This window comes from Dendroctonus ponderosae, unplaced genomic scaffold, assembly GCF_020466585.1.
Source record: "Dendroctonus ponderosae isolate FM_Combo_2020 unplaced genomic scaffold, Dpon_F_20191213v2 Dpon_F_20191213_7, whole genome shotgun sequence".
NCBI classification, from domain to species: Eukaryota; Metazoa; Arthropoda; class Insecta; order Coleoptera; family Curculionidae; genus Dendroctonus; species Dendroctonus ponderosae.
Window position 1 is genome coordinate 3890997 of NW_026018916.1, and position 27403 is coordinate 3918399.

A 27403-nucleotide genomic window follows, 5' to 3' on the forward strand; every position below is an offset into this window, starting at 1 on the left:
CACAGAAATCGTTTTGGCATCGTTGGATAGAGAATTGAAAAGTCGATTCAGTCGTAACAACGTTAGTGAGGAAGTTCGAGTAGTTTTGACCCAGAAAGCGAAATTTGAATATCAGACACTTAGGTGCAAGATTATGCACATGTTTTTCGAAGTTTCTCAAGAACCATTCGAGCCACCGAATTCGTTTTGGCATCGTTGGATAGAGAATTGAATGGGGGGGTCATGGGGGTCATGATCCCCCCATTCACGGATCCGCCCTTGACCCAGAGGTGCTGACAACCGTATGCATTTGAGACTCAGCCTGGACCTCAAGACCACAAAGTGACCAGTTAATGCTAGAAAACATTAAATGTCCATTTCCAGTTTTACATGCTGTTACCTTTAAGCTTGAGATTGAGTAGTTTCTGTCGCTCTGGACGGACAGCGGTTTTGTACAGAATTTCCCTCTTCAGGTCAGCCACACTGTCGTTTTCCGACACATACACTTCGTACTCTTTGCCGCTCCATTTAATAATTAGAGGAATTTTTCCTTCCATAGCTGGAAAGCGAAAAATAAATCTAAACTTATTTACTTTTGCCCAGCTAAGTTGAGGTTAAGACCAGAAAATCTACATCTAGTTTTCGAGAAGGGAGCGCAAACACTGTCAATTAAGAGTAAAACTAACCTCAAATAACAAAAAGTTTTGTATTTTTATTATTATTATTATTATTTTAGACGCCAAATACTATTTGCATAGGTAATGGCGACATCGGAAAGCAGTGACGATGAGTGTGGGGTAATGCGAAAGGCCCTCGACGTTAGTTTGCCAGATGATTTCGATCCAGAGTCAATTCCACAAACAGGTAAGTTTGAAAGCTTATAAACCACTTTATAAACAACCAGTCCCATTTAAAAATGCTCCAGACAATTAAGTGAGTTTAACAGAACATAAAAACTCATCGAGCAAGTAGTAAGAAATTCCAAACACTGCATTACTGTTTGTAGGTGAAGAATACCTTCATCATGTAATCTATGAGAGAACAAACAAGTGCAGAAAATGGGTAACGGCTGAAGGAGATTTCACCAAGTATAAGAAAAACCAGACTGTCCACGTAACAATTGTACGTTGCCATTCTATTGCAATTATTAACGCCTTAATATCCGCGTTGTTTTCTAGGAGACTGAATCACCGAAAGCCCTAGAAAAGTTTTGCCCTTCAAAAAGCTGGCAAGACAATGCGCTACAAGATTACATACAGCTAAGAACATTCCTAAGCAACACCCAGCAGCCAAATCCGACTGACCAAAGTATTTGCAAGAAATCATTTTGGAAAAGTATTGAAAAGACGCGGCCCAGTTTTTCGGAAATTACTCAATATTCCCAGGCAGCTAAAATATTAATGTTGGCAGAAATCACCAAATATCTTGAGAATGTCAGAATAGTATCTGAAACTGTCGGAGTCTGGATTTATGCAATATTAGCCCTTCTGGAAAAGCCCCTGTCCCCAGATTGCTGTTATAAGCTGCGACAGTTTGCAAAGAAATGCATTGAACTAAGAGCTGCTTTAAAAGAGGAAGATGAGGTATCTCTAGCGAATCCATTGAATTTGTTCGTTTGTGTAATAGCGCGGTTTTTTAACCAGCTGGATTTAGCTGATTAATTCGCCAGAAATACACTTTGTCTCGAATAAGACTGTGTTGTAATTGATTAATTGCTAGCCATATTCATTACAGGGTTTCCTCAAGTCAAGAGACGGCTAATAGCTAAGGAGTTACAACAAAATTTGGATTTGGGAACGACAAACTCACGTAAACAGCACTTGAAAAGCCTCATTGGGAAAAAGCATAAAATAATAATGCTCATTAGATATCCATTAACCGTTAATCGCATGTGCGAAATCATCGACTTTTTGTTTGTGAACAACTTGGGAAAAAAACGGCTCCTAAATGAATCGATTCAATACAGTCGAAACATATTTTTAAGTTTCAGATATTTTATAAAAAAATATTTTGAAGTAGTACATTATTATATATTTTCACCAGTCTTTCGCGGCCATTGCTTGAAACTGGTAAGTTTTCTGCTATTTCAGATCCTGGTGAAATATAATTCTCCTGGAAAAAAATATTTTCCGCGACGGTTTAAAAAGCCGCGAAAAGTTCACCGGTTTAAGTATCAAACATATATTGTTGCATCCATCCTATTTTATTTAAAAAAAATTATAAACCACGCCCAAAGACGGGTTGGTTGCCCTGCATTGGGTAAAGTTTCTGGTAACACGGTTTTCACAAGATTCCTGTCCCTGTCATAATAATTGGTAGGTTAATGGTTCTGTAAACGTGCTTAGATTAGATTGTACTATCACTATGCCAGCCACAGACTACTCACCAGCAATGGAAGAAGTGAAATCAAGTTGGGCTGATGAGGTTGAGCTAGAAGGGGGCGCTTTGCCCCCGCCTACTGAGGTGGTAGAAAATGGACTGAAAATCGTGACCGAATACAAGTTCAATGACGACGACAAGAAGGTAAACCCCCCATGTTCTCGCTAAACTCTACAGGCCTGTAAACCGGCTGAAATGTTTAGGTCAAAATCATCAGAACTTACAAGATAGAAAAGCGAATCGTCTCCAAGTCAATTGCTCTGAGGAAAACCTGGAAGAAGTTTGGCGAGTCGGCCGGAGATAAGTTTGGCCCCAATCCAGCCACCACCATTGTAGGGGAAGACGTTTACATGCAATTCATCTCTAGCAAGGAGGAGGACATGAAACCTGAAGATGAGGGCATCGAAAAACTGAAAGGATTGGGAGACAAAAATGTTGTCAAATGTCGTACTTGTGGTAACGACCATTGGACTACCAAGTGCCCATGGAAAGATACCGTTTTGGCTGATGATAAGAAACCACCAATGGCAGCTGGTAATATTTTCATTTTTCCCATCTATCCCTGAGCATAGTTAGGGGTTACTACGTTTATTATTATTATGAATTGATAAAGAAAGGTCTCTTCATATAACGAAGAATTTCTTATCAAACCATAATACTGCGACACATTTTTTATTTCCGCGTAACTTATCTAGTAAAGGGGGTGTTCTAAATCAAAATACAGCAATAGGGCTAAGGTTTCAATATTGTGGTCGACTCTCTTTTAGATGAGAACACCTTACCTATGCGTGGATGTTCAATTATTTAAAGTAGTAGCGAGATTCACGTTTAGAAAACTTGGGGTGTTGTTTACTAGGTGCTGCAGGTGGCTCAGAACCAAGCAAACCTGGTGGTTCCAAATATGTGCCGCCTAGCCTGCGGGATGGAGGAGCGAAAAGATCAGACGGAGCCAACATGGGCAAACGGGACGACAATTATTGCGCGATCCGCATTGCCAATCTCAGTGGATCTACCACAGACATTGATCTTGAGGAGCTGGTTAAACCCTTCGGGCCCATTCACAAGCTGTATCTGGCCAAAGACAAGCAAACGGGCTTGTGCAAGGGCTTTGCTTACATACACTTCAAATTCAAAGCCGACGCAGCGAATGCAATCACACTACTCAATGGCTATGGTTACGACCATTTGATTCTTCAAGTCGATTGGTCCAAGCCGGTGAATAACCAGTAAAATTATTAATTTTAGGCCATAATTACAAATAAAACCTAATTAATAACGGTATAATTAGTGTTTTGATTTTTTTTTGAAAACCGGATGCGTGTTGGGTATTGGGGTAAATCCTTTATGACTATTCAAATTAAATAACTTTTTATTGAATTACAGAAATGCCTGTGCCTCAATCATATTATCAGCTTATGTTGTCCGTAGGCGACACTGTCTCTAACTCTCCGCCCCCTCATTGTGACTGCCTTCGGAAGCAAAGCGTCCCGTAAATGAACGCCCCTTTTCTCTGGCGTCCACGCACTGAATTCATAATTATCAAAGTTGCAATTTATGGCGACCCAACCTACAAAACATTCCATTGCCGCTGATGAGCTTAAAACATCGTCGATGTTAAATCACCTGCGCTGGAAAGAACCACGTCATAACTGGACAAGTCCTCACATTTCCCGAAGACTTTAAACGATTTTGCTAGTTCCAAACCAGGCCACTTTTCCTTTCGGTCGCTTTTCAAAATGGGGACAGCCAGCAGCTCTGTTCCCAGCAGTTCCTCGTACAACCGATCGGCTTCAGTTGTCTTGCAAATTGTGATTGGAAGAGTGTTTGCTCGGAAAACCGTTAATCTGTAATTTCATTCATTGATCATGTTACTAAAAATATGTTCATCGGCCACATAATACCTGACGGAATTTCGTCCATTCACATAATCCAGCCGAGCCAGCCCAGCAATAAACAACGAACTCCCAGGCTTCACGCAAAAAGTTTCAGGTCTAATCAGTTCCTTCGGCAACGTGCGCACCAGTTCTTCTGTGGTCAGCAGATGTAATATCTGGTCTGGATGCATCACTCCCGGCGTATCGTAACACCACTTCCCATGGACAAATTCCGGTAGTTCTTCATTGATTCCCATACAGGTAATTCCTGATACGTTGCGAGTGCCTTCAAGCAAAACAATCATCAACTTTTGGCCGGAAACACATCTACTCCATTTCGTCACCTCCTACAGAAAAGTTGTCTGGAATCTCATCTTTGGACGGACGAGGCTGTTGCGATCTCTCTACGCGACCAATCAGGGTCGCATAGCTTGGCACATTCTCTTTACTCAGCATTTCCCTGTTCAATTTCAGTTCCTGCTTTTCGATTTTCTGCAGCATTTCTAGTCGCTTCCTTCGGGCGAACATTCGATGACCCCCAAATCTGGTTATGGGAAACTTTAACAAGTTCAAGGTAGTACCTGGCCAGGGGCTGGTTGTAGATCGCTGAATCAGATCGGCTGCTTGAATTTTGCAAAAATCTGATTGGAGCAGGAGATTGAATAGGCTGGACTTGCCCACGTTGGTGCAGCCGATGATATACACGTCACCTGATAGAAAGCATTATGTTATTTCCTGTAATATTTAGAAAACAACACAAACTGTACCCCGCCATTTCCACACTCGGAGAAGAGAGTCTATCAACCGTTCCACTCCAAATCCAGTCTTCGCAGAAATCAACTCGATGCTTTTGATGTTGGCAGTGCCAAATCCATGCAACTTAACACTGTTAAACATAGCTTCTTTTATTTTTTTTAAATGGTCATAGTCGTCTTTCGGCAATAAATCCACTTTGTTTCCAACTACCACAATCGAGGCTTTCGGCCCAAGAATGTCAGCAATTCCTGGCCAGATTGAGCATGGAAAATCCGTTAAATCGACCATCAGCAATGCCAAGCCCGAATTGAACGCAATGTTTTGCAGGATTTTTGGATAGTCATCGGGCGACACTCGCACTTGTAGAGCAATATTGTATTCCTTCAGAAAATGACACCGCTGGCAGAGAAGTGAGGATAAAGGGGCACCTGCATGACGTTTAAAACTGTTCTTGAATATTTCTGAGGGAATATATCCGGGAATTGATGAATCCTGAAATAAATTGTTTTTCATCGCTTAAGGCTACAAACAGTAAAAAAAAACGAGGCGATTTCAAGTTTTGCTTCTTAAGATACCCAAATCGGTCTAAATTAAATTCCGATGGAAAACTAACCCAGACTAACCTGACAATGTAAATAAGCCCCACAGCCGCCACAAGGAACATTGCTGATTGCACAACGTGGGTCTGGAGTCCCATAATTGACTTTCCAATCGTCCCCATCGCCAAAGAGCAGTCTCTCATTATGCTCCTCCAAATCGTCCTCATAATTCTCGTAGTGGGTCATCCAGTTCTCCTTATCGTTATCTAATGCTTCCTTCCTGGCCTCTATTTCTTTTTTGATAGAATGGGGATCAGGTTTCTTTGGCTCGTCGACAAACCCTTCATCTTCCACTGTTGCATTTACTTTGTAGGGAAAGTTTGTAAGGCTGTCGGCTTCTTCTACAATCTCGCTCTCTGCTTCTTCGGCCGCAGACTTCTCAATATCATCCAAATTATAGTCGGTGAAGTACTTCAACGATACTGGCAAGGGACGCAAAGATCTTATAGCAGTTTTCAGTTTGAAGTCAGCCATCTCTGTCTTCTTTATAAAGGCCCTTTGCTGGTGGTATCCATACCGAATTCTATGCTGCTCTAAAATACTGCTGTAGAGCAGTCTATATTCATATTTCTTCAGTAAGTCGAATAAATGGCTGTTTTCTTCTGCACTTTCAGTAGCTTGATTTTGAAAATGTCTGGCGCAGTGAACTCGAGCTGGAAACCGACAATAACTCTGTCGCAACAGAGACTTAGCCATCGGTTTAACAAGATACATTTTTCAAATTAGTTGAAAATATTAAAATCTAAACACATTTTGAAGCTTCGGCTAAAAGTCTAGGTTATGTCCACAGACTGCTATGTCGCCCAAATGGCAACTGCGGGGATGAGAATGCGTTCCTCATTTGGCTCAATGCTGCAAATTGGTGGAGTAAGTTACGCTCTAGCGCGCGTGCTAGAACCGCATTAATCTAGATTTTCTACTATTTAAGAACAAAAGCGATTCCTATAAAGAAACGAGGTCTTGAAGGATTTATTTCTATCTATTCAATTATTTTGAAACTTAATGCACTCACAAATCAAGATTCTTATAGATAAAGGGAATTAGATATAGTTGCACTCTGTTGTTTCACATCCAAAACGGTTTTTATAGTGCTTCAGATAAAAGATCAAACCGAGTTGCGGGTATATTAAATTTATAAAAAAGTAGCTAACTCCAAAATTCGGAAAAATAACACTAAAATGAAAATATAGATGTGTCAGGATTTTTATTCACATTGTACAGACACCCTGTATATATTTCATGTGATTAATTCAGCAATCTTTCCCTAAACTGGCTACATTCGCTGGCAACAGGCGAGCGAATTAATCCTCCATTTTCCTTGCATAATCTGCAAAACCCGAAAATCCCTCAATTAATATCTCCAAACTTATCGCATCTGTATACCTAATATTGCACCTTTAATAAACTGTATATCGCCAGGATTTCTTTTTTTCGCTTGAGAAATGCATTCTTCATATTCGCCAGAATTTCCACTTAAAAAGTTCGTCTTGGCCAGCAATAACCAGGATTTCAGACAGTCCTCGTTCAACCTCAAAGCCCAGTTCTTCAGGTCACTTTTTGCCTGTTCAAAGAGACCCAACTTGATTTTAGTAAGAGCTCTATTGTTGTAAAGCAAGACGCTGTCTTTGACTTGTTCTATTGCCTAAAACATTAGGAGTTCTTCTAGGAAACCTGTACTCTCTATTCGCCTCTGACTTTATTGTAAAGGACCAGGGCTCTTTCGTAGTCGCCTCTTCTAAAGGACAGGGCGGCTTGTTTCTTGAAAGTCTCCATTTTCTCTTGTCGGACTAGTCTGTCTTTATACCGCTTGTCTGCGTCCTGTGATACTTCTTCCATAAAAGCCTCTAAAGCGCAAAAGTTTATTGTCTGCATTTCAGAAAAGCATTTTTGTACCTTGAGACATCTCGTTTGGGCTTTTTCCGTCGCTTTGCAAAGCTTTCTGGTTTACAATCGTTCGATTCGTTGTTATCTTCAGCGCAACCTTCTCTTCATCGATATTTTCCAAGATGGGCTGTTCCGCCAGGTACTTTTTGGCTTCTTCATTGCCGATGTTTTGCAATTCCCTGTCGCTCGAAGCCAGTTTTTTAATAATGCTTTCAACCTAAGCAGAAATGCTCTTGTCGTGGCAAATTCAGCAGAAAAATGCTTCATACCTCAGTTACTCTGTGCATGAAGTTGCAAAATTCCTCATCGGTTTTTCCAAGAGCAGAAGATGCTTCCATTGCTGTTGTGTGACAATATCGATCAAATTGTTCCCTAGCGACTAGCCTATAGTGGAAGTTACCAGTTGTAACTGGAATTGTTGCTCGGGTCTATTAGTTTAGTTATTAAGCAATTATTGTTTGTTCGCAATCGCTGGATTTTTTCTAATAAAACACCTCATAGCGCAGACGATAGTTAAAACTGGTTCTTCCAGGAAAGCACTTTTGAGAATCAGCAAAAACTTGGCCTGTTTCCCAACTCGCTTACTGCATCCGGTTATTAGATTTTAGCTTTATTGGCGTAATAGTAGGTAAATGCGTACATACTTGATAAGGCTCGAATTAATCAATCAATTCGTAAATAATGTTCCTATAAATTTGTTCGACAAGAAGCCGATGAAATTAATGCCATTCGAAATGGCCAACGACCTATTTGCCTGCAGAATGAATCAATGGAAATTGTGAATGAACTAAGAAACAATGCCTAATTTGGATTTACAACGTCTGGACTTTTACATAATGCGTGTTTTGCAATCGCGCGGTTTGAATAGTGAATTTTCTTATCCTACCTAACATTAAAGAAACATAAATGTAGCAGTTTTTCCCGGCAGAGCTGAAAGGTGTGTTTTCCAAAAATTCCGCGCATTCTTTTGCATAATTGACTAGCTTTTGGCATTAGAAGTGAAGAAAATTAATGATTTTAAAGAAGAAAATCGAGCAAGAAATGACAAACTTTCTTCACCCATATCCCTGTTTTGAGCATTTAATTGAAACGTCGCAGTCGCCTGACTCTCGATTCACAAAGTTCTTATTATCTCGTACTTGGCTCGATGGCCATATTTAAATGTATGTGAATTATATAAGGTGTCTAGACCACTGGAATTTATAAATATGAATAGGCCACTACACTGGTCAGACGGACATTACATCGAGATGATCGTACGGACCACTTTTTCTTTTCCATTTTCTCGTCTTGCATGTCTTTTCAGGTGCAGAGACTGAGCGAAACTAACGGGCATCGATGTTTTTTTTGGAATCCAATTTACGGTAAAATCCATCGGTTTCAAAGCTCATTAGGCATTTGATGCTCAGCAAAAAGCTGCCTGCAACCGTATTAATTATATCAATAGTTCGTGAAATTTTGGAAAAAGCCACTGCCAAGTCTAGGTCATTCTACCTAATCAATCAGCCAATCCGCCTGTGGATTTTCGGGAATCGAATCCGCCAAAAAAATGCAAAATTCGTGCATTAAAAGCCATGAGCGCCGGTAGCGCAGACGTTTCGAAAATCTAATGCACCATACCAGATGCTAATTGGATTGATTTGCATTTCAAATTGTCTTTTTTCGTAGGTTTGATGACCTTACTTATGAATTTTTTATTCAAAATCCGCATAGAAATCCGAGCCAATGATTCTTAATCTTCAAATATATCAAGATCGTTAGTTCGCAATTTGCAAGTTCATTTTCGTGCTCTCCCAATTAAAGGGGACTGTTGTCAATGATCCATCCTTAAATGTTGATATTTCGATTTTCCAGAAAAATATCCAGACATACTGCAGCTTGTTTTGGCTACATTTGACCTCTATGAATTGTTCGCTGGGTGAGACGTGTTCATATATATGTATTTTTCCAGTCAAGGCGGTGGTCCAAAATCTAAAATTTAAAACACTAAGACTGAGCACAACACATTTTTGGACTAATTTGGAGTGATATATGGAAATGTCCCTCAGGCACGGACTGGATGATCAGTTTCCAATGGATGTTTCCCAACAGGCCTCTTTCATGCTAAGGAAACCAGTCCACCGTTTTCCACCTCCCATCAAATCCAGGCTGGAAACAATCTTCAGAGTTTTCCATAATTCCACAATAAATCTTCTCGAAACTCAGCACACCCTACTACGCATACGCTGCGTGGAAGCACCCAATGAAGAATGGTTTGCACCAAGACAGGCATTTTCGGTAGTTCCGGCCCTGCACAGGTGTTTGGCTATATATTTTCATCTATTTCAATACATTTGTTATTTATCCCAAAACTGGCAAACTGTCAAGGTAAACGGAAAGCGGAATCGGTGACTTTTTTCCTGTGGAAACTGTGCTTTCTAGTGTTCAATAAGGACGAAAAGCGGCTATTCATAGAGGTAAGCAATTATTGGTATTGGAACTGATTGGTGTAGTTAGTTACTACAACTGATAATTGTTAAAATTTTGATTTCTGGTTAGAAAGGGCACGTAGGATTTTTCATTAATCGAGAATGCTATTGATATAAAAAATTGTTTGCTTACCTCGTCTGATCCCTTCCAGGGTTTTAACACTAATTTGAAAAAAAATTCCAGTAAATCCTAAAACTTTAACAGCTTATTTGTCAACAATTTGACACGTTATTTTTTAATAATTTCTTCCCAACCCGGTTAATGTCTTCCCACTTCAACCCTCCATGCTTGACAGCGATAAAAAGCATTCTACCCCATTATCCGAATAAATGATGACACGCGTCAACGTGACACTATCCAGTAAAAAAAACTGTCACTTTTCCTAATGCTTGACAGTAGATAACGTCGAAAAACCGCTCTTAGTTTAGTTGTTTTCCAGTGCGCCAGAGCGAGTAGTTTCATGGTTCACTCTGTATATGTGGAGAGACGGTTTTCACACGTTCGGGAGACGATTTTTTCCGCCACTGTCGCCGAACTGTCTGGCGTAACTAGCGACAGAGACGACGCACGCAGCACTTTGTCTCTGTTACTCGCATGCATCTAGTGTCTATTATTAAAAGGCGGCAAGGCGCTTAGTTTTGAACTAGCCGCTGATCGTTCGAAATCAGGATTGAGAAAACGGTGTGATCTTTTCCAAAAAAAAGCTTTTTTCAGTTTAAGTCAGTTTTCGATCAACAAAGTGAAAATTTCGGTGTTTTTTTTTTTAATTGCGCTGGCAGGTTTAGTGAGCACGAAGTGGTCAAAAAGGTAATTTTTTATTTTGAATATTTGCTCATTTTTAGTTTTTTTTTTCAATCAAGTTACAACAGACTTGCATTTCCATTTTGTTCAGGAAGTTTCGGAAGAGGTAGTTGAATAATTTCATTTTCTCTTCTAATCGCAGTAATTTTTCCAAAAAATTACGCCCATTTTTCTCACTCACACGCAAAATGCTTGTTGGTTTAGAATATTTTTCTTAAACCATTTAGTTAGTCGATTCTTGAAGTAAGTTCGTGTTTCTTTTGCTAATACACCATATTCTTTAATGTAATTTTTTTAAATTTTATTGCGGAAACCGTTTGGATGATTTTAGTAAAAATCATATGCGGTCGATTTTTCGCGAAACAAAAATTATTTTCCAATTTCCCAGTCAATTTGGAGGAGAAAATGTCCTGATTTTTTGCGGTTCGCACGGTTTTTCCGAAAAAAATTAAAACCGATTCATTGCATAGCACGTTTTAAACTAGCAGAAATTAGTTTATTACGTGGAAAATAAAATTATTTCTCCCGGCGTAAACATCAGTCGCTGTAGTTTCTTTATGGTTCATTGCGAATTATGTTATTTTATCTGTGAACTAAAATTCGTTGAATTAACCATGCATTGAATGAGTGCGTTTTTGCTGAATTAAATCTGATTTTACTACAAATTATTATCAGCGAACATGTTCTGCTTTATACTCTCATTGTATGTAAAATTTCATTCGAATCTTCCAGGCGGTTTCAGAGATACTGATCAATTTCGTTCTTCCAAATGAAAACTTTAACACTGCGGAAGGAAAACTTTGCGCGTTTGATTAAGAAAGTGGATCCCAAATTGCTGCAAGCAATACAGTGAGTTGCTAAACACACTCTATATAAAAGTTGGTAGAAATATTCGCTTTCCTTTAAGCAAGGTGGGTTTTTCTTCACCACTAAAAAATCCCATAAATAATTGAGGATAAACCGATTTTTTTAAATAGCATTTATAATTTTCGCCCAAAAGTACCTTCCTTAATAATGTTAAATGCAAACATTGATGATTTGGGGTTTTTGTATATTTATGTTTGTTAAACTTTCGAAATTTCCCGATTATTATTTGAGTCCCACTTCAACTTGCAAGTTTTCAATCGAAGCATGGTTTATGTCTGTGCTGAAGAACTTAAATCGACTTAGGATATCAACTGAGCTTCCTCAAGTTGACTTGGAAAAGATAAAAGATTTTAGATATCTTATCAAATATGAAAGATAATAGTGATTTTCTTGTGCAGTCTCGTTTTTGGGTCTAGACGCCATAAATCCCTGAGTACAATACTGTACTCTTTCTTGCTATTTTGAAAATTCAGAGCACTTCCTGAATTCAATGGAATGCCACATTTATTCCGAATATTAAAATTCGGACACGTGCCATAAAAATCCATGTATTAGAGAAAAACTCATTCATTATGTCTCCTTTCCACCCATGGAATTTTAATGGCAACTGATCGTGCTGTTGAATTCACAAAGCATTTAGCTGGCTAATAATAATACAGCAGCAGTTGCAGGTCCGCACTTAAATTAATTTAATTCTAATTTCACACCCGAATAAAGTGGTTTTCATTTAAACACAAATTTAAATTCAATTCTATTTTCTTTGCAGAATCTAAATCTATTGCAGTTTCTGCTTTGCCAACAAGACCAAAATGTCGGTTAACATTGGGACTACATCTTTTTTGGCCGTTTCCTTGGCCGTACTCACCTTGACTTGCTCAAATACTTTTCATATGTCATGTGTAAGTGCAGCACCCAATGTAAGCGAACGACCTTCTGCAACTGTGGACAGTTTTTTGACTGCATATTACGACGACATTTTGAGTAAAACGCTGAGTAAAAGAGCCAGCGATGACGACACTGTATTGAAGCAGCTGAAAAGTGATGATGATGATGATGAGGAGGAGGAAGTGGTGGATTTGAAGGACCAAATGATGGGCGATCAGCCCCAGATGGAAGAAACTGTGAACGGAGGCAGCAATAGCAGTGAGGATATAGTGAGCGCAAGAGATAGGTAAGCTGAAATGACCTGTGGAAATCAGTGGAAATCTTAAAATAAAAAAAATACGGCGGCTTTTAAAAATACTGTTCATGACTCATGAGGATTTATTGCATTATAAAATTAGATTTAAACCGTTGCTGCTGTCCAAAAAGATTATTTTTATATACAAACTGCCTGCTCTAGGGAAATTTGCACTTTTTTGCTCAACATATTTGATCGACTCTCATTTTCCTTGCCGAATAACACACTTTTTTTATATGTTAAAGAACTAAGAGGAATCTGGAGGACAGGTAAAGGTTTGCCCTGATTGAACTAACCAAACCAGCTATCTAGTAATAGTGATGATTTCATTGAATGTGTGTGGATTTATCGTCTAATTACATTAACCAGGCAATAATCAATGAGTTAAAATAACGCTTATTTTCATTAGGAATTTGTCGATAACTATTTGAACTGGGTTAAGCCAACTATTAGAACATACAAACCCAATTAATGTAATTGAACATCAAGTGCCTGGGATGGTCAAACTACAAAGCGATAAAGCGATCAAAAGCCGAAATAAACAACAGAAAATAGTAAATAATTGATAAAGCAGCGGATGTTTAGTACTTGACCTGCGCAAGCCGTGAAAAAATTGGAAAATTTATTGTTGCATCAACGAATGTTGATATCTTTCACTATTTGTTTCAATGGCGATGAATGGAGAATTATATGAAACCGGATCTAGATATCTGTTTCCCCGCTATCTTTGACTTTCTTTTGAAAAAGTCGAGTGATTTTGGTTCTTGAGTTCGAAGGGAAAGGAAATGTGATTGCCTGGTTTTCTGGTGAGAGACTAGTATGGTCTAGTTATGAAAGTTCCAGTTCTTTTGTCTAGTTGGTCTGATGGATTGTGAAGAGTTTTGAGAATGAATGTCTTATTATATCTATCTGATGTGTTTTATGAGATGCATTTGCTTTCCTCTGGCATTGAAATCTACAGCAGAAGTCTACACTTGTGCCTTTCTTATGCCGAAGTTTTTTGCGTTTTCTGTCTACGATTATTTCTAGGTAGGACAGGGCGCGACAGGACAGCCTCCTTAACCATTGACGCTGAATGAATTCAAACTAGAAAAGTATCAGTATTTTTGAAACCTATTGGCACGTTTAGCAAACAAGCCTGAAGTTATGTACATATAAGCTTTCTTTGAAACTGAACTTTGAAGTCTTAAAAAAWTTCCTGGCGTTTCTTCCCAAAAATTCACCAGATTCAAGCGTACATTTGTCCACATTTACACAGGCAGTGTGTGTCCATMGAACTTTCTAGTTTCAGTTTTCCACCATGTWAACTTKKCTTTGCCACTATAATTAAATGATRCGTTCCTCSAAGAGTCTTTTAAAAACTTTTTATATCGAATAGAARTATTGTTTAATACTTAAACTAACTAAYAACTAATGTGATCTTGCCTATACAGTGTACAATAGCAGAATTTGGACTCWTTTTTATTTATTTTAAGCAGCTTAATTGTTAGATAATGTTGTCTATATGTCTTGACAAATATGTGCCTTAATAGSTAGATCGGTTWAGACCTAKAATGGTATATCTAATGTGRTTCRGGATGAATCACATAACTTTGCTAATGTYTKACAAATRTGTGSCTTAATRGCWAGATYGGTTTAGACCTATAATGGTATATCTAATGTGATTCGGGATGAATRGWATGGGTAAATAGAAATGTTAATGTGGTTCGGGGTGAATCACATAAYTMTATTCTACCTGTTTGATTGCCAATGTTAAATTTCCTTTCTACACTTTCTTGTTRACTTCTAGGAAATAAATCAARCGTTTTTTTGTGTGTATGTTTYATATGAGAAAARAGSGCAWTTTAATGTTTTTYTWTTCAGYAGTAAAAASTAGAGATTTGCTGCTTTAATCGTTCTCAAAGTTTTTGCACTTTSACATTTMCTGAGATAATTAGAAACTTGCGTCGAATGATGTTTTATAKGAAAGACCTGAGCTCACTTTCCTGCTCTATTCGATAGTGTCAACTAGAAGTTAATTGCTTGAACGGTTCTGAAAGGGTGAGGAAAAAACTATCAGCGGTTTTGAAAAAATATACAATTTTTACGCACTCGCATTCTCTGAAAAAGTTAGAAATTTTTTTTAAATAATGTTTTTTATGAAAAAGAGCTCACTTTAATGTTCTATTCTGCTCTAATCGTTCTTGTCTTCTTGCTCATATGTGTGCAAAATATAACCGCGGATTTAAAAAGATTGTCAATTGTTACATTTTCACATTTCGTGAGAAAATTATAAACTTTTGTCAACTATTTCAGAAATATTCCTCAATAAGTCGTCTTGTGTGGTTTGATTAAGGCCAATTTTGAATCATGCTGTATAGTAAAACTGTGCAGTTTGCAAATTGCGTTCGATCGTACGATGTGGAAAATGTGTCCGATCAGCAATTGATGTGGCATGTCTACGTTGTTCAGGAATTTCCTCTCAAAATACTACGTATCGACATTGGATACCATGACTGGCATGCCCCCACACGTATTGCGCAATTCTTGGACAATTTATTAGTGATTGGCATTGTTCGGCACTTCTGTAGACTGCCAGGTGCGCTTAACGGCAAAAAAATACGCAGTTTCCAACTTTTACTCTAAGTATCGGCGGTTTTTTTCTACATGAGTGAGGAACGATTGGTCGACGGCTTTCATTATGCGATCGCAGGTGTTCAAACTCTCGTTATGATTTCATTGGCTGTAATTGCACACACTAGTTATCATGACATAATGAGCAGTTTTCTGAAAACTCCAAGGCCACTGAAATAATTACAGTTGCAGATTAATTACATAGTCAAACGCTGTTAACCATTCAATAGAGAAAAGCGCCAAGTTGAGAGACCAAAAAGCTTTTGTGAATGATTGTTCTTAAATGATGCGAAAGCTTAACTGTATATYTAGTAGCAATAAGCCAGTTTGATTGATAGCCCCCGAGCCATTTGAATGGTCGGCATTTTAAGCAGCTGAAAGCTGCAGGTCTTGGAATAACCTTTGAAGTCCCTGTCGAGACGGACCATTCGTTATCTCGTCTGAAATCCGGAGACACCTAATTTTCGACATTCATTGGAAATAGTTCTTTGGGTTTTCAGTCAAAAGGCGCCAAAGATATTTCGCAGAATAGATTTCAATTTTGCGGCTCCCGTCTGGAATTCGTCGAAAATAGCCCACCCATGGAATGCGGCATTATTCGTCGAAAAACTGCCAATGACCAGCAAATCCGGCATCTACATTCTTCCGCCTGACGGTTCTCATCATGGTACAAAAGATCGGCTCGATTTCCCGGTACCGATTAGATAACAATCTCGACGAAATCTGTCTGGATTATTTTTCACCGTCTGTCGTTTATTGAAAGGGCCATTCAGAAAATTATCAACTTTCAATCGGGCAGGTTTTCTAAATAAAACATCATTTGACAGAAGCTTCTAATTATCACAGAAAATTCCAAACGCGGTTAGTTTTTTGCTGACACTTCGAGTACCGATAGAGCAGCAGAACATTAAAGAACAGAATATTAAAGAGCGCTCTTTTTCATCCTAAAAATTTGACAAAAGTTTCTAATTTTCTCAGAAAATCTGAATGCGCAAAACACTTTTTTCAACAATTTTTTTCATTGCCGTGGTTTGCTTTTTGCTCACTCGTTGAGAACGTGCAAGAACTTCTAGTTCCTACTACTGAATACAGAATTGAAGCGCGCTTTTTTTCACTTAAAGCATCATTTGACAAAAGTTTCTAGTTTTCTCAGAAAATGGAAAAGTGTAAAAATTGTCAATTTCTTCAGAACCGTGGTTAGTTTTCTGCTCACACGTTGCGAACCGTTAGAGTAACATATTTCTAGTATTTATTACTGAATAGAGCATTAAAATGTTTTTGATCGTATTTTAAGAATCGTTAGAGCAACAAACCTCTCGATTATTACTACTGGATAGAGCAATAAATTAGGCTCTTTTTCACATAAAACATCATTTGACAAAAGTTTCTACTTCACTGGGACAATGTACACACATTTGGAGAACCAGAGCAAAAGACCTCGAATTTTCACTACTGAACAGAGCATTAAAATGCACTCTTTTCTACATAGAACATAATTTTTTTAAAATTTCTAGTTTACTCGGGAAATCTAAAAACGGATAAATTGTCAGTTTTGTCAAAACCGCGGTTAATTTTTTGCTCATATTTTGAGAACCATTAGCGCAACAGACCTCTATTTTCCACTATTGAACAGACCATTTATATACGCTTTTTTTAATATAAAACATCATTTTATAAAAGTTTCTAATTTACTCGCGAAATGTAAAAATGGATAATGTGTTAATTTTGTCAAACTGCGGTTAGCTTTTTGCTCATAGTTTGAGAACCATTAGAGCAACAGACCTCTATTTTCCACTATTGAACAGACCATTTATATACGCTCTTTTTAATATAAAASATCATTTTAGAAGAGTTTCTAATTTACTCGCGAAATGTAAAAATGGATATTGTGTCAATTTTGTCAAACCGCGGTTAGCTTTTTGCTCATAGTTTGGGAACCGTTAGAGCAACAGGGCTCTAATTTTCACTACTGAACAGAACATTAATGTACGTTTTTAAAAAATTCCACCATCATTTAATAAAAGTTACTAGCTTTCTCAGGAAAGGTGAATATAAAAATTGAAAATTTTTTGAAAATCGCTGTTAGTTTATTGCTGACACTTTGAGAACTGTTGAAGCAACAAAACTCTAGCTCGCACTAGTGAATAGAGCTAGAAAGTAGGCTCGTTTTGACATAAAACATTATTTGACAAACATTTTTAATTTATTCGGAACATGTTAAAAATTGTCGATATTTTCAAAACCGCGGATAGTGTTTTGTTTATGGTTTGAGAATCGTTAGAGCAACAAACCTCTAATTTTCACCACTCAACATAGCACTAAAGCTCGTTATTGCTTGTAAAAACATAATTTTACAAAAAATTTCAGGTATCTCAAAAAATGTTAAAACAACCTGAAATCACTTTTTGGAAATTTTTGGGGCTCACATTCGGATTCGTGGAAAAGTTAACAGTTGAAAATCAAATCCAACTCAATGTGGAAATATATAGTTTGGTTTAATAATGGGATTACACTAACAGGAAAAAATGTTTTTTCACCATCGATCTTAAAAAAAAAAAATTTTAAATGCCTGTTAACTGAACGTTAAATCCTAGGATGCGATAATAAGCTCCAAATTTAATAGCTTATTGAATACACCGTAGTACTACGCGATAGAAAAAAAAACATCAGAATTCCAAAGTGGCTAGATAAGGCGCCCAAATCTGGCGAATAACTTAATTCGCTATTTGAATAATTCATGTGAATTACGTCTATTTTTCTTTGGTCGGCCTTGTTCGTCCAGTGATCCTTCCAGTGATCCAATCAGCATCAACAGTCCAAACATGATCCTATTTACTAATTCGAGACTTCTAAACATCGTACTGGATTCGGCCGGGCTGACATCGTTGTTGATCGTGCACCCAAATTATGTCATTGACACCAACCGAGTAATTCAATTAACATGTTTACTATCCTCAATAAAAAAATACTACGCGGTGCGTAACTGCGTGCTAATTTATGGTAATTTGTCCCAGTCACTGCATTGGATCAATTTAAGCTATTGCCTTGGCTTTTCGGTTCTCTAGCACAGCGAATTTTTGCGAAAATTCCAGGCAAAATTTGCTGAAACGACACTGAAATTTGTCTGGTTTTATAAAAGACCACAATTTCGGAAACCTGCAAAAGAATCAATTGAGCTCTTTCAAGCGACGCGTGCTTTTGAGCACAAACGAGATAAAGGAAAGGCAAGAAAAGGTCGTGAAAAAGAGGCAGTATAGAAGGAAGGACAAAAGTCTGCAACAAATGGAAGCAACTGCTACTCAGACAATTTTTATTGTTTATGTGTTTTGAGCAGCTCACCGGGTATAAATCGGTGGCATAGTAAAATTTGTATAAGAAAACATTTAGCACTTGAACCAGGTCCCATCTTGACGGGCGAGCTGTAAAACTCGCGAATTTTTTGCATGTCTAGCCGTCTGCGCCCGCAAAAGTGAGCCGTTGTTTCATCCTGAAGGACCCTGAAAAAAGTTTCACTTTAAGTGGAAACACGTGGAAAACGAGGCCACTTTTCCCCGCAAAAATAGCGAATGGGTTTCCGTTTTTGTTGGGTCGCAGAGAAGTGGGACGTCTGGCGCACTTTTTCCCATACTCTACACTTGAAAAAGGAAATTGATGGGAAATGGAACGGCCTGGACCAAGTGGCGGGATCGCATCCCTTAAAAACACAAACGTCGTCAAGCTTGGCTTGACTGTTTTTTCTCGGCTCCTATTAAAAGCGAACTGTTAACATGCAGCAACGTAAAGGAGCATATTTTCCAAATTGGATTTAATGCGGCATTTGAGCCGATTTAAATGCACGTCTACTGCAGTCGGAAGAATGAGACATGCATAATTGTGTTACACAACGAAAAAAATTACGGTGAAGGTTATACGAACGAACCAATTAGGTTCAATTTTTTAAATCCTTCTTCCTTCCTTTTGTTGCAAACTGCTCACTCAATAGGTCATTTGAAAAACGTTAGGGAATTTTCCAAATTGCTCTACTCTTTAACCGTTTACTTCACTATTCCAGTTACAATATTTATAAGACCGTTAAGAGCAGAGTAATTCTGCATGCAGGGGGTTTTTTTGTGAAACACTGCATTTTAGCAGAAAATCCCAGTAAAGCTTTAAGTGCTAAATAGAATGTAGAGTTCAGAAATAATTTTTATTTGCCGAAAAATGACTCGAAAGCACTGTTTTTGTTGTCAGAACATTTCCGTATGTTAAATATTTTGAAAAACATGGCATTTTAGCAGAAAAACGCAATCAAGTTTTTTGTGTTCAACTGAATGTAGAGCTCAGAATTTTTTTATTTGTCGAAGAATTATCGGAAAGCACTGTTTTTTTTTCGGCAAATTTTCCGATGTCAAATATTTCGGTAGTCTTCTCGGACAATTCGACGGTTTTTCTTTTTTTTGATGAACACGTTTGAATTTTGGCAAACAACCCAAAAGAGCATTTTTCTTCCTATTGTGCATTAACTAAATGCAAAAGTCACAAATAATTTTAAATATTAAATATGGCGCTAATTTCCTGAGAAATTATAATAGTTTTTTTTCTTGAAAAACTGTGTTATTCGGCAAAAAAAATCAAAAACGTTTTTGTGCCCAACTGAATGTAGAATTGAAAAATAAATTTTGTGCAAAAAAGACATTGATGTGCTCGGTTTGGAAAGTATCAAATGCTAAATAATGCGGTAATTTTCTCAGACATTACAACGGTTTTTACATTTTTGATGAAAAAATTGCATTTTGGCAAAAAAACCCGATAGAGCTTTTTTCTTCCCAATTAAATGTAGAAGTGAAAAATAATTTTTATTTGCCAAAAAGACACTGGCGTTCTCTGCTCCTTTTCTGGAAAGGGTCGAATGCGTTAATTTTCTCGGACATTGCAATGGTTTTTAATTCTTTACTAAAAAATTGTAGCTTTCAGCAAGATTTTCGCAACACTGGAGATTTTATAAATTATGTAGAATTGAAAAATAATTTTAAGGAGGAAAAATCATTGGCGTGATCTGTTTTTTTTCCTGGAAAGAATCAAATGATGGAAACTGGAAAAATTTTCTCAAACATTACGATTTGAATTTTTTCAAAACCCAACAGAGCATTTTTGTTCCTAAGGAAATGTAGAATTAAAAAATATTTTTATTTTCCGAAAACGCACTGACGTAGGTACTCGTGGTTTTTCCTGGAAAGTATCGAATATTAAATATTGCGTAATTTTTTTAAATAAAAAGCTGTGCATTGCAGCAAAAAATCCAAAACAGCTTTTCAGTTCTCAACCGAATGTAGAATTGAAAAACAAGTTACACAATAAAAAATAAAAATTTAAATTGAAAATTAATTAAAAAAGACACTGGCATGCTCTGGTTTCTTACACTCTTAAAATATTTTCTTGTATTCCACTTCAATGCATCACTTTGGTTTCAAACGCAATAAAAATACGAAAACGAGCAAAACTTAATGAGTATTCAATGCAATAATTTATAGCTGAGTAATCAGTTACTCAAACTTTTTCTATCAAATTATAATTTAAAAAAATGTTTAAAAATGATGATGGCCTGTGGGTTGCTGTAAAAAAAACAAAGTATGACCACAATTTTTTAAAATTTTATTTATCTAAACTTTATTTAGAATGTTCTATATTTTACGTTCAAACTGTAGACAAGCAAACAGAACATAATTTCGTTGCGAAAATCGACTCAAAGTACGATTTCCCATTAACACAAGTGGTGAAAAATTATCATGAAATTACGCTTCTTTGTAAAATGTTGTAAATGCAGTTGTTTTTACAAAAAATATTCTAGTTTTTCAATCCTCTTGTTTTAAATTAATTGCTATCTTAAACTCCACTTCAAAAGGTCTTGTTATCGTGAACAAACTCCAAGAAAATCGAGTAAAAATCATCGTCTAACAGGAAGTTCTGGTTTCTTATATATTTACATCTACTAGTTGCGCACTATTGAAAATCGTTTATTTTGCTAAACCCGATTGCAGTTCTAAGTAAACTGCGCTGGTAAGTTGGAAAAGCGATTTTCAATGAAAAGTTATAGACATAACACACACATAGTCTAGACTAAACAAAATCAAATGATTCGCAATTGTTACGTCCGCGCTCACCAACAATAAGTACATGCGTTCTTCAATTATGTTGTTTTCGATTCCGAATGTTTGGAATGGAAATTGAAAATCAGTAATTACTGGTGAAATCAGTGGGTTTTCTACATCTATTTAGCTTTTCCTATCTAGTTTGTGTTACAGTGAGTTGGCGAAAAAAATGGGAAACTTATTTGAAATCGGACGATTTCGTCCGTTCAAAATTGGTGTTTCAAAAAGGCAAAAAGACTGCTTCTGTAAGCGTTTCAGGTGATGGCGTTCAAGATCAGTGTGTTTTTTGTTAGCAATCTGAACTGTATTTAGATTACTTGTCATCTACAAAAATATCCTCTTCAATAAATGTTTAAATAAAGTTATTTGCTATCGAATAGCGACCTGGCGAGGTGCAAATGAATGGAATTCATTTTCTTACGCAAAAACTGTTCGTTAAACAAAAAAAAATCAAGAGACCAAATTTGCCCAGAAGTGAATGAATATTTGAAAAATAATTTTTATTTCTAGAGAAAGCCGAGGCTGGTTCCTTTCATTTTTAAAATGCCACTGGCAAGAAAAAAATGTTGTTCAGCAAAAGACGTCTTCTCGTGCATAGAAATAAGATCTAGACTTTAACCAAAGTTAAAGCAAAAAATATTTTTTTTGTCAATGTGAGTTTTTCTGCAAATTGACTCATGAAGAAAATCCAATAAACGAAAGAAAAGAAAATTGAAAGTGTCTAATAAACCATCGATCGTGTGGTCAGCACAGAAAAAACACAAATTCGTTAGCTTCTTATCTCTAAAACCAATCATCTTCAGTGCTTTTCTGAAACCTTTAATTTTTTTAACCCAACTCATCTCGCCCAGACAGCGTTTTCCGGTGAACTGCAAGAGAGTTTAGAGTCGAACGTATGGTAGTGTTTTCGACTTTGCATGATTTTTCTTTTCTAGTTTTGCACTTTTTGCCTGAATTTTGGACAGCTTCAGTTTGCAACTCGATCTGCCGCTTGTTGGGTTGCATGAGCCAAATTCGCCTTTCAAAATCGGATATTTAATTACAGCGTTAGGCGCGCAAAAGTGTCGCGATCAAGTTTCGCAATTTTTTCGACGGCTGTCTGGCAATTGAGGACAAAAAATGCATATTTGTCTGGGCTGGGAGATTGCAGTTTGACTGCCAATTGAACATTTGCATTGCGTTTGCAAAGACCTTGCTGGCCTGAACTGGATCTATTAGAATTAGATCGATTCGCCCCAAAACCCACCAAAATGGTTCTCGGGAAATCAACCGGCACGAAGGTAGCAGGTTGCATTCGCGGAAGAAACTATCATCCTTATCATCTTAAGGTCGTTTACACCTTTAAGCCCAGGTTGTCTAGACAAAGTTAATTAAAACAGCGGCAACTCAAGCTGTGGCCAGCGTGCAAGTCAACTAATAAGCGATTACTAATCAGTGGATACATTTACTTGTCCAGCAGACCAGGAAGTCTGCAAGACCCGACTAATGGTGTTCATTCACGAACGGATTTGTTCGTCTAGACCATTTTCCTCTCAGTTCACCGGAACAAAGCAAAATCTATCGAAAAACTCTCACTTGGAACCTCAAAATTTACTACTGAATCGCGTAGCTTGAGTATCAAATTCGTACGCTACTGACCTTTTCAAAAATTAAATTGGCTGCTGATCTGAGCGAAAAACGCAGGAGATTTTTAAAAGAAATAGTTCAGAAATTAAAATAATGCAGAAGCGTTCCTATTTTTTAAAACATTCGGTATCCTGGTGATAACCGCGCCTTAAAAGAAATTGACTAACGTTTTCATTGTAAAACATGCCTTGACTGTCCCCAACCGCTATAAAATTTCCCAAAAACTACTTAATGCGTTTTATGTAAGTAAAACTTTGTTGACATGAAGAAATAATCAAACCCCTTGTCTATTTTTTGCCATGTAACAAGGAAGCGTTAACCTGAAAATGCTCCTTCGTACAGAATTAAAGTACATTTTGCAGAGACTAATATCACAAGCTACAATTTTTTAAATTACACACCAAAGTAGCAATAAAGCATTTTCCGGTCACTAAAAATAACGAAACGCACCGTATGGTTTTCCGCCAAATAACAAGAAAAAAGAGGCATTTTAACTCCTCTATCAGCTTTTGCCCCAAAATGTTTCGTCGCAGCTCTACAGGGTGTTGAAATTAAATATACAAAAACTCAAAATAATTGATTTTGTAAGCGAAATTTAACGACTTTGCGGAGATTGGTAGCCAAGAAATATGTATGTTTTGCAACAAAATATGTATGTTTCTTTGCAGAATGGCAAGGCAAAAATCATTTTATGCTGGCCAGTGTTTTTCCACCCGACCATCGCTCTTCAAGCAAAATTCGTTTCTCTTGCGACGCAGAAAATGTGGTTGAAATAACTAGATACTCTGTAGGTTTTCTTGCAAAAAAACCACACTCTTTAATGATTGCTAGACGATCCGAGTGGCAAAAGGTGAATAAACTGGTAAACTGCATTGAGGATTCGAAAATCCCCTTCGAAGTAAGGCAAAGTGATAAATTTTCCATTCGAGAGCGAAAAATGCCTTTTTTCGAGTGCTACCTGCTTTTGCTAGACGACCATAACGTCTATCTCATTATCCTTTAATAAGTCAGCAATATTTAACTGTAAAACCCATGACGGATCCGATACGGTCATTTTTGCAGACGCACAGGGACGGACTTTGCGCAGGTTTTTCTACTTGCTTCAAGTCAAAATTTGTTCAAAACCTTCGGTCTGGCTAATTATCGCGCAACCAGCAACCCAAATGAGGCCTAGATTAGGTTGCATGGAAAAACGATAAATTACCGGGTTTTTATAGACAGGGTCAATTTTTACAACTAGCAGACTGGAAAATACGTGCAGACCCGTCCCAGCCTTATATGGGCTAGGCTGGTCCGGTCTACTCGACTGTTACTTTCTTATTCTAATAATTCTTCTATCTACTAAATGTCTAGGTCTCGTGCACTGTGCTAAAGCCAGCCATATACGAGCCATTCATGCTCAAACTTCTGCAACCGATTTTTCAGATTGCGCAAAGAAAGCTGGATGGAATACCTGAAGTCGCAGATTTTCTCTCAACTGCGTCGCAAAAATTCAACAGCGTTCACAAAACCGCCCGAAGAAGACACCCTGACTGATTTCAATCTCACCCAAATCATCCCCAAGCTCTTGAATACCACCATTCTGGACGATGATCTGATCACTGAAAAAATCCGAAGCTTCTATCCGCTATGTAAGTGTTTTAAAGCAGCAAACATCCCAAGCAAGAACGCAACATCAACTGCTTCCAGGTGAAACTCCTGCTGATCAAGACCAGTGGCGGGAATCTGATGATGTGATGAATCTTTTCTTCAACTTGGACTACAATACGGATAACAAGAACAGCAACATTGCCTCCGCTACGTTACGGCTCTATCGGCTTCCTCAGAACATCACCAATCGATCAGACGCAGGTGCAAAGGACGATTGCAAAAACAACGAGAGCGTCGAAGAGGAGCGATTGCTGCGGGTGTCTGCTTATTGGTATGCGAAGCTGCAGAAGAAGCGAAGAGGTAGAATTTTAAAGCTTTCTTTTCCGGGAAATGCCTCAAAGATCATATTTGTGTTTTTCATTTTCCAGTTAAGCGTCGTTTATCCGATAGTAAAGTGGTGCCAGAAACATCGCGCTGGGTGGAATTGAGCGTGAAACCAGCCACGAAATCCTGGACAAAAGCCGGTGGCAGAATGTTGGGTCTGGGCATTTTGGTCGAAGATCAAGAGGGCAAACCGCTCCGAGCCGACAAGTACTTCAAAGGACCATCATGCACGGTCGGCGTTTGTGAGTGTGCTTATTAACCTAACTGACTAGCTGCTAAATTTTGCCACTAAAAATACTACTTTTATGAAACCAGCATGGATTGAAAAAACCGCTCCATTAGCATTCGGCACTAAAACGCATGAAATCTTGTGGAGTTTGCCCGTAAAATAACTCATTAAGGATGGAAAATGCACTTGAACACTGCTTAAAGTGGGGTACTTAAATTTTGGCTTTGAATCGCCATAGCTGTCACGGTTTTTAACCAATTTTCATTTGGGGAAAATTGCTGACTTTCTAATAAATTTTTAATTTTTCCAATCGGGCCGGTATTAAAAGAGCTATGTGGGAAAATCAAGTGTTAAAAATCCAAAGGTTTTAGCTCAAATAGCACTTTGACAATGTTCAAATGTTGATAGTTGGCCTTTTTTTTAAGTAATTTTGTTTTTGAAAACGCTCAACATTAAGGAGAACGTTCAATTTCTCAAACTGGGCCAGTATTAAAGTGGTATGAGAAAACCTTGCATTTTTTCAAAAATCGACACTTTTTTAAGAATAGGGAGATTTCAGGGCAACAAGCATTTATTAAATTTTTGATCCTCCATGGCTGACAGACTTTACAACATTTACTTTTTGAAAACGCCGAACTTAAGAGACAATTCCGGATTTCAATAAACTTTCAATTTCTCAAATTGCTGTTTTGCAAAGAAACCGTTGTAAGTCCTTAAACGCATTGGTAATTCGACTGAACGTTTAAGATTCGAGTGTTTTTTCTATTTTCAAGCTTAGAGAGCTGGCAATTTTGTTAACAGATTTCTGTTTTCAAAGCGACGATTTTTTGGAAAAAAGTTCGTATGTTTCAGATAATTATTAATTTTGTAAAAAATGCAAGTTTACCTATTGAATGCGCTGACGATTCGTCTACAGGGTGAAGATTCGAAAGATTTTGGTTCAAAACCTTTTTTAATGCTTAAAATCCTCGATCGCGGACAAGTTTTTCAACGGATTTGCAGGTTCGAAACGCTGATCTTTATGGAAAATTCTCGACTTCTCAATAAACTTTAGCGAAAGTTTTGGGCTTTTCGATAAACTTTCAATTTCTCAAATACACAAGAAACCGTTGTTAGTTCATAAACGCATTCGGAATTCTACTAAACGTTTAAGAATCGATTTTCAACAGACAGAACAGATTTTCGTTTTCAAAAGTACGATTTTTTAGAAAAAATGTAAGTTTGCAAGGCTCTTGAATGCGTTTGCAATTTGTCTACAGGGTGAAGACTCGAAAGATTTTGGTTCAAAAAGTTTTTTTCCTGCTTAAAATCCTCGATCGCGACAAGTTTTTCAACGGATTTTCATGTTCAAAACGCCACTTTTCAATAAACTTAAGGGAAAATTTTGGGCTTTTCGATAATCTTTTAATTTAATTATAATTTACTCTTAATTTCTCTAATTTCTCAAATGATTGTTTTTGAAAGAAACCGTTGTTAGTCCATAAAAGCATTCGGAACTCCACTGAACGTTTAAGATTCGAATAGTTTTTCTATCTGCAAGTTTAGAAAGCTCGCAATTTTTTTATTTTTTTGAGAACAGATTTCTGTTCTCAAAACGACAATTTTTGGAAAATGTTTGTTCATTCTCAAAACGCTAAACTTTAGGACAAATTACAGAATTCTCAATAAAAATGTAATTTTCCAAATTGGATCGGTATTAAGAAAGTTATGCGATAAACTTCTATTTCAGCAAAAAATTGCCAAAAAAAGTGCCTATGTTTCAGGGAATTTTTTACTTTGTTAATCGAACCAGTATTAAAAGATTATGCGGATTGATTCTTCTGCTTTTTTCCCCACAAATGCTGTTTTGGCTCTTGATTGCGCTTGATATTCTGATATTGATATTATATTATTATGAAGATTTGATAAGGTATTTTTTGATTCTTTTAGAATTCTTCTAGCTTCTATAGCTGGCAGGTTTTTCAACCGATTTCCATTTTCAAAATGTCAAATTACAGCTTTTCAAAGAAACGGTTGTCCATAATCGCATTTGAAATTCGGCTGAA

General features: G+C 37.3%; 6 protein-coding genes across 10 annotated transcripts in view; 3 read left to right on the forward strand and 3 right to left on the reverse strand.

Moving 5' to 3' along the window:
- The window catches only part of LOC109546229 (ubiquitin-like domain-containing CTD phosphatase 1), a 2634-nt gene extending 2098 nt beyond the window's left edge, over positions 1-536 (reverse strand). The window contains exon 1 of the mRNA XM_019917114.2: positions 380-536. Coding sequence (XP_019772673.2) covers positions 380-536 — 157 coding nt within the window. The remainder of the gene's footprint in view (positions 1-379) is intronic.
- Positions 537-586: 50 nt separating this feature from the next.
- On the forward strand, positions 587-1670 carry LOC109546232 (gem-associated protein 2). The gene is made up of 4 exons (XM_019917117.2): positions 587-654; positions 716-843; positions 986-1101; positions 1158-1670. Exons 2-4 carry the CDS (start codon positions 741-743, stop codon positions 1638-1640), a joined length of 702 nt encoding a protein of 233 aa, XP_019772676.2. The 5' UTR covers positions 587-654; positions 716-740; the 3' UTR covers positions 1641-1670.
- Positions 1671-2238: 568 nt separating this feature from the next.
- On the forward strand, positions 2239-3642 carry LOC109546224 (eukaryotic translation initiation factor 3 subunit G). Its single transcript, XM_019917107.2, has 3 exons — positions 2239-2502; positions 2562-2892; positions 3215-3642. Exons 1-3 carry the CDS (start codon positions 2344-2346, stop codon positions 3586-3588), a joined length of 864 nt encoding a protein of 287 aa, XP_019772666.1. The 5' UTR covers positions 2239-2343; the 3' UTR covers positions 3589-3642.
- Positions 3643-3709: 67 nt separating this feature from the next.
- LOC109546223 (nitric oxide-associated protein 1) lies at positions 3710-6404 on the reverse strand. The gene is made up of 6 exons (XM_019917106.2): positions 5612-6404; positions 5000-5480; positions 4577-4942; positions 4260-4518; positions 3982-4202; positions 3710-3925 (listed from the first exon to the last, which is right to left on the reverse strand). The coding sequence occupies exons 1-6, from the start codon at positions 6299-6301 to the stop codon at positions 3759-3761; spliced, it is 2184 nt and encodes a 727-aa protein (XP_019772665.2). The 5' UTR covers positions 6302-6404; the 3' UTR covers positions 3710-3758.
- A 370-nt stretch (positions 6405-6774) lies between these two features.
- LOC109546222 (tetratricopeptide repeat protein 12) lies at positions 6775-10180 on the reverse strand. Of its 4 annotated transcripts, XM_048668466.1 has the most exons (7): positions 10073-10180; positions 8966-9760; positions 7741-8891; positions 7481-7688; positions 7283-7431; positions 6971-7229; positions 6775-6914 (listed from the first exon to the last, which is right to left on the reverse strand). In XM_048668466.1, the coding sequence occupies exons 3-7, from the start codon at positions 7807-7809 to the stop codon at positions 6889-6891; spliced, it is 711 nt and encodes a 236-aa protein (XP_048524423.1). In that variant the 5' UTR covers positions 7810-8891; positions 8966-9760; positions 10073-10180; the 3' UTR covers positions 6775-6888. The 4 variants fall into 4 exon arrangements, with proteins under 4 accessions (XP_048524423.1, XP_048524424.1, XP_019772663.1 ...); XM_048668467.1 differs by lacking the exon at positions 8966-9760 and having other exon boundaries at positions 7741-7855; XM_019917104.2 differs by lacking the exons at positions 8966-9760; positions 10073-10180 and having other exon boundaries at positions 7741-8898.
- Positions 10181-10404: 224 nt separating this feature from the next.
- LOC109546221 overlaps positions 10405-27403 on the forward strand; it is a gene marked incomplete in the record, with an annotated part of 19481 nt that continues 2482 nt past the window's right edge. Inside the window, 6 exon segments of one of the 2 annotated variants that reach the window (XM_048668464.1) lie at positions 10405-10747; positions 12375-12779; positions 13034-13057; positions 24581-24786; positions 24845-25105; positions 25174-25371. In XM_048668464.1, the coding sequence (XP_048524421.1) occupies positions 12418-12779; positions 13034-13057; positions 24581-24786; positions 24845-25105; positions 25174-25371 (1051 nt within the window). 2 annotated transcript variants of the gene reach the window in all.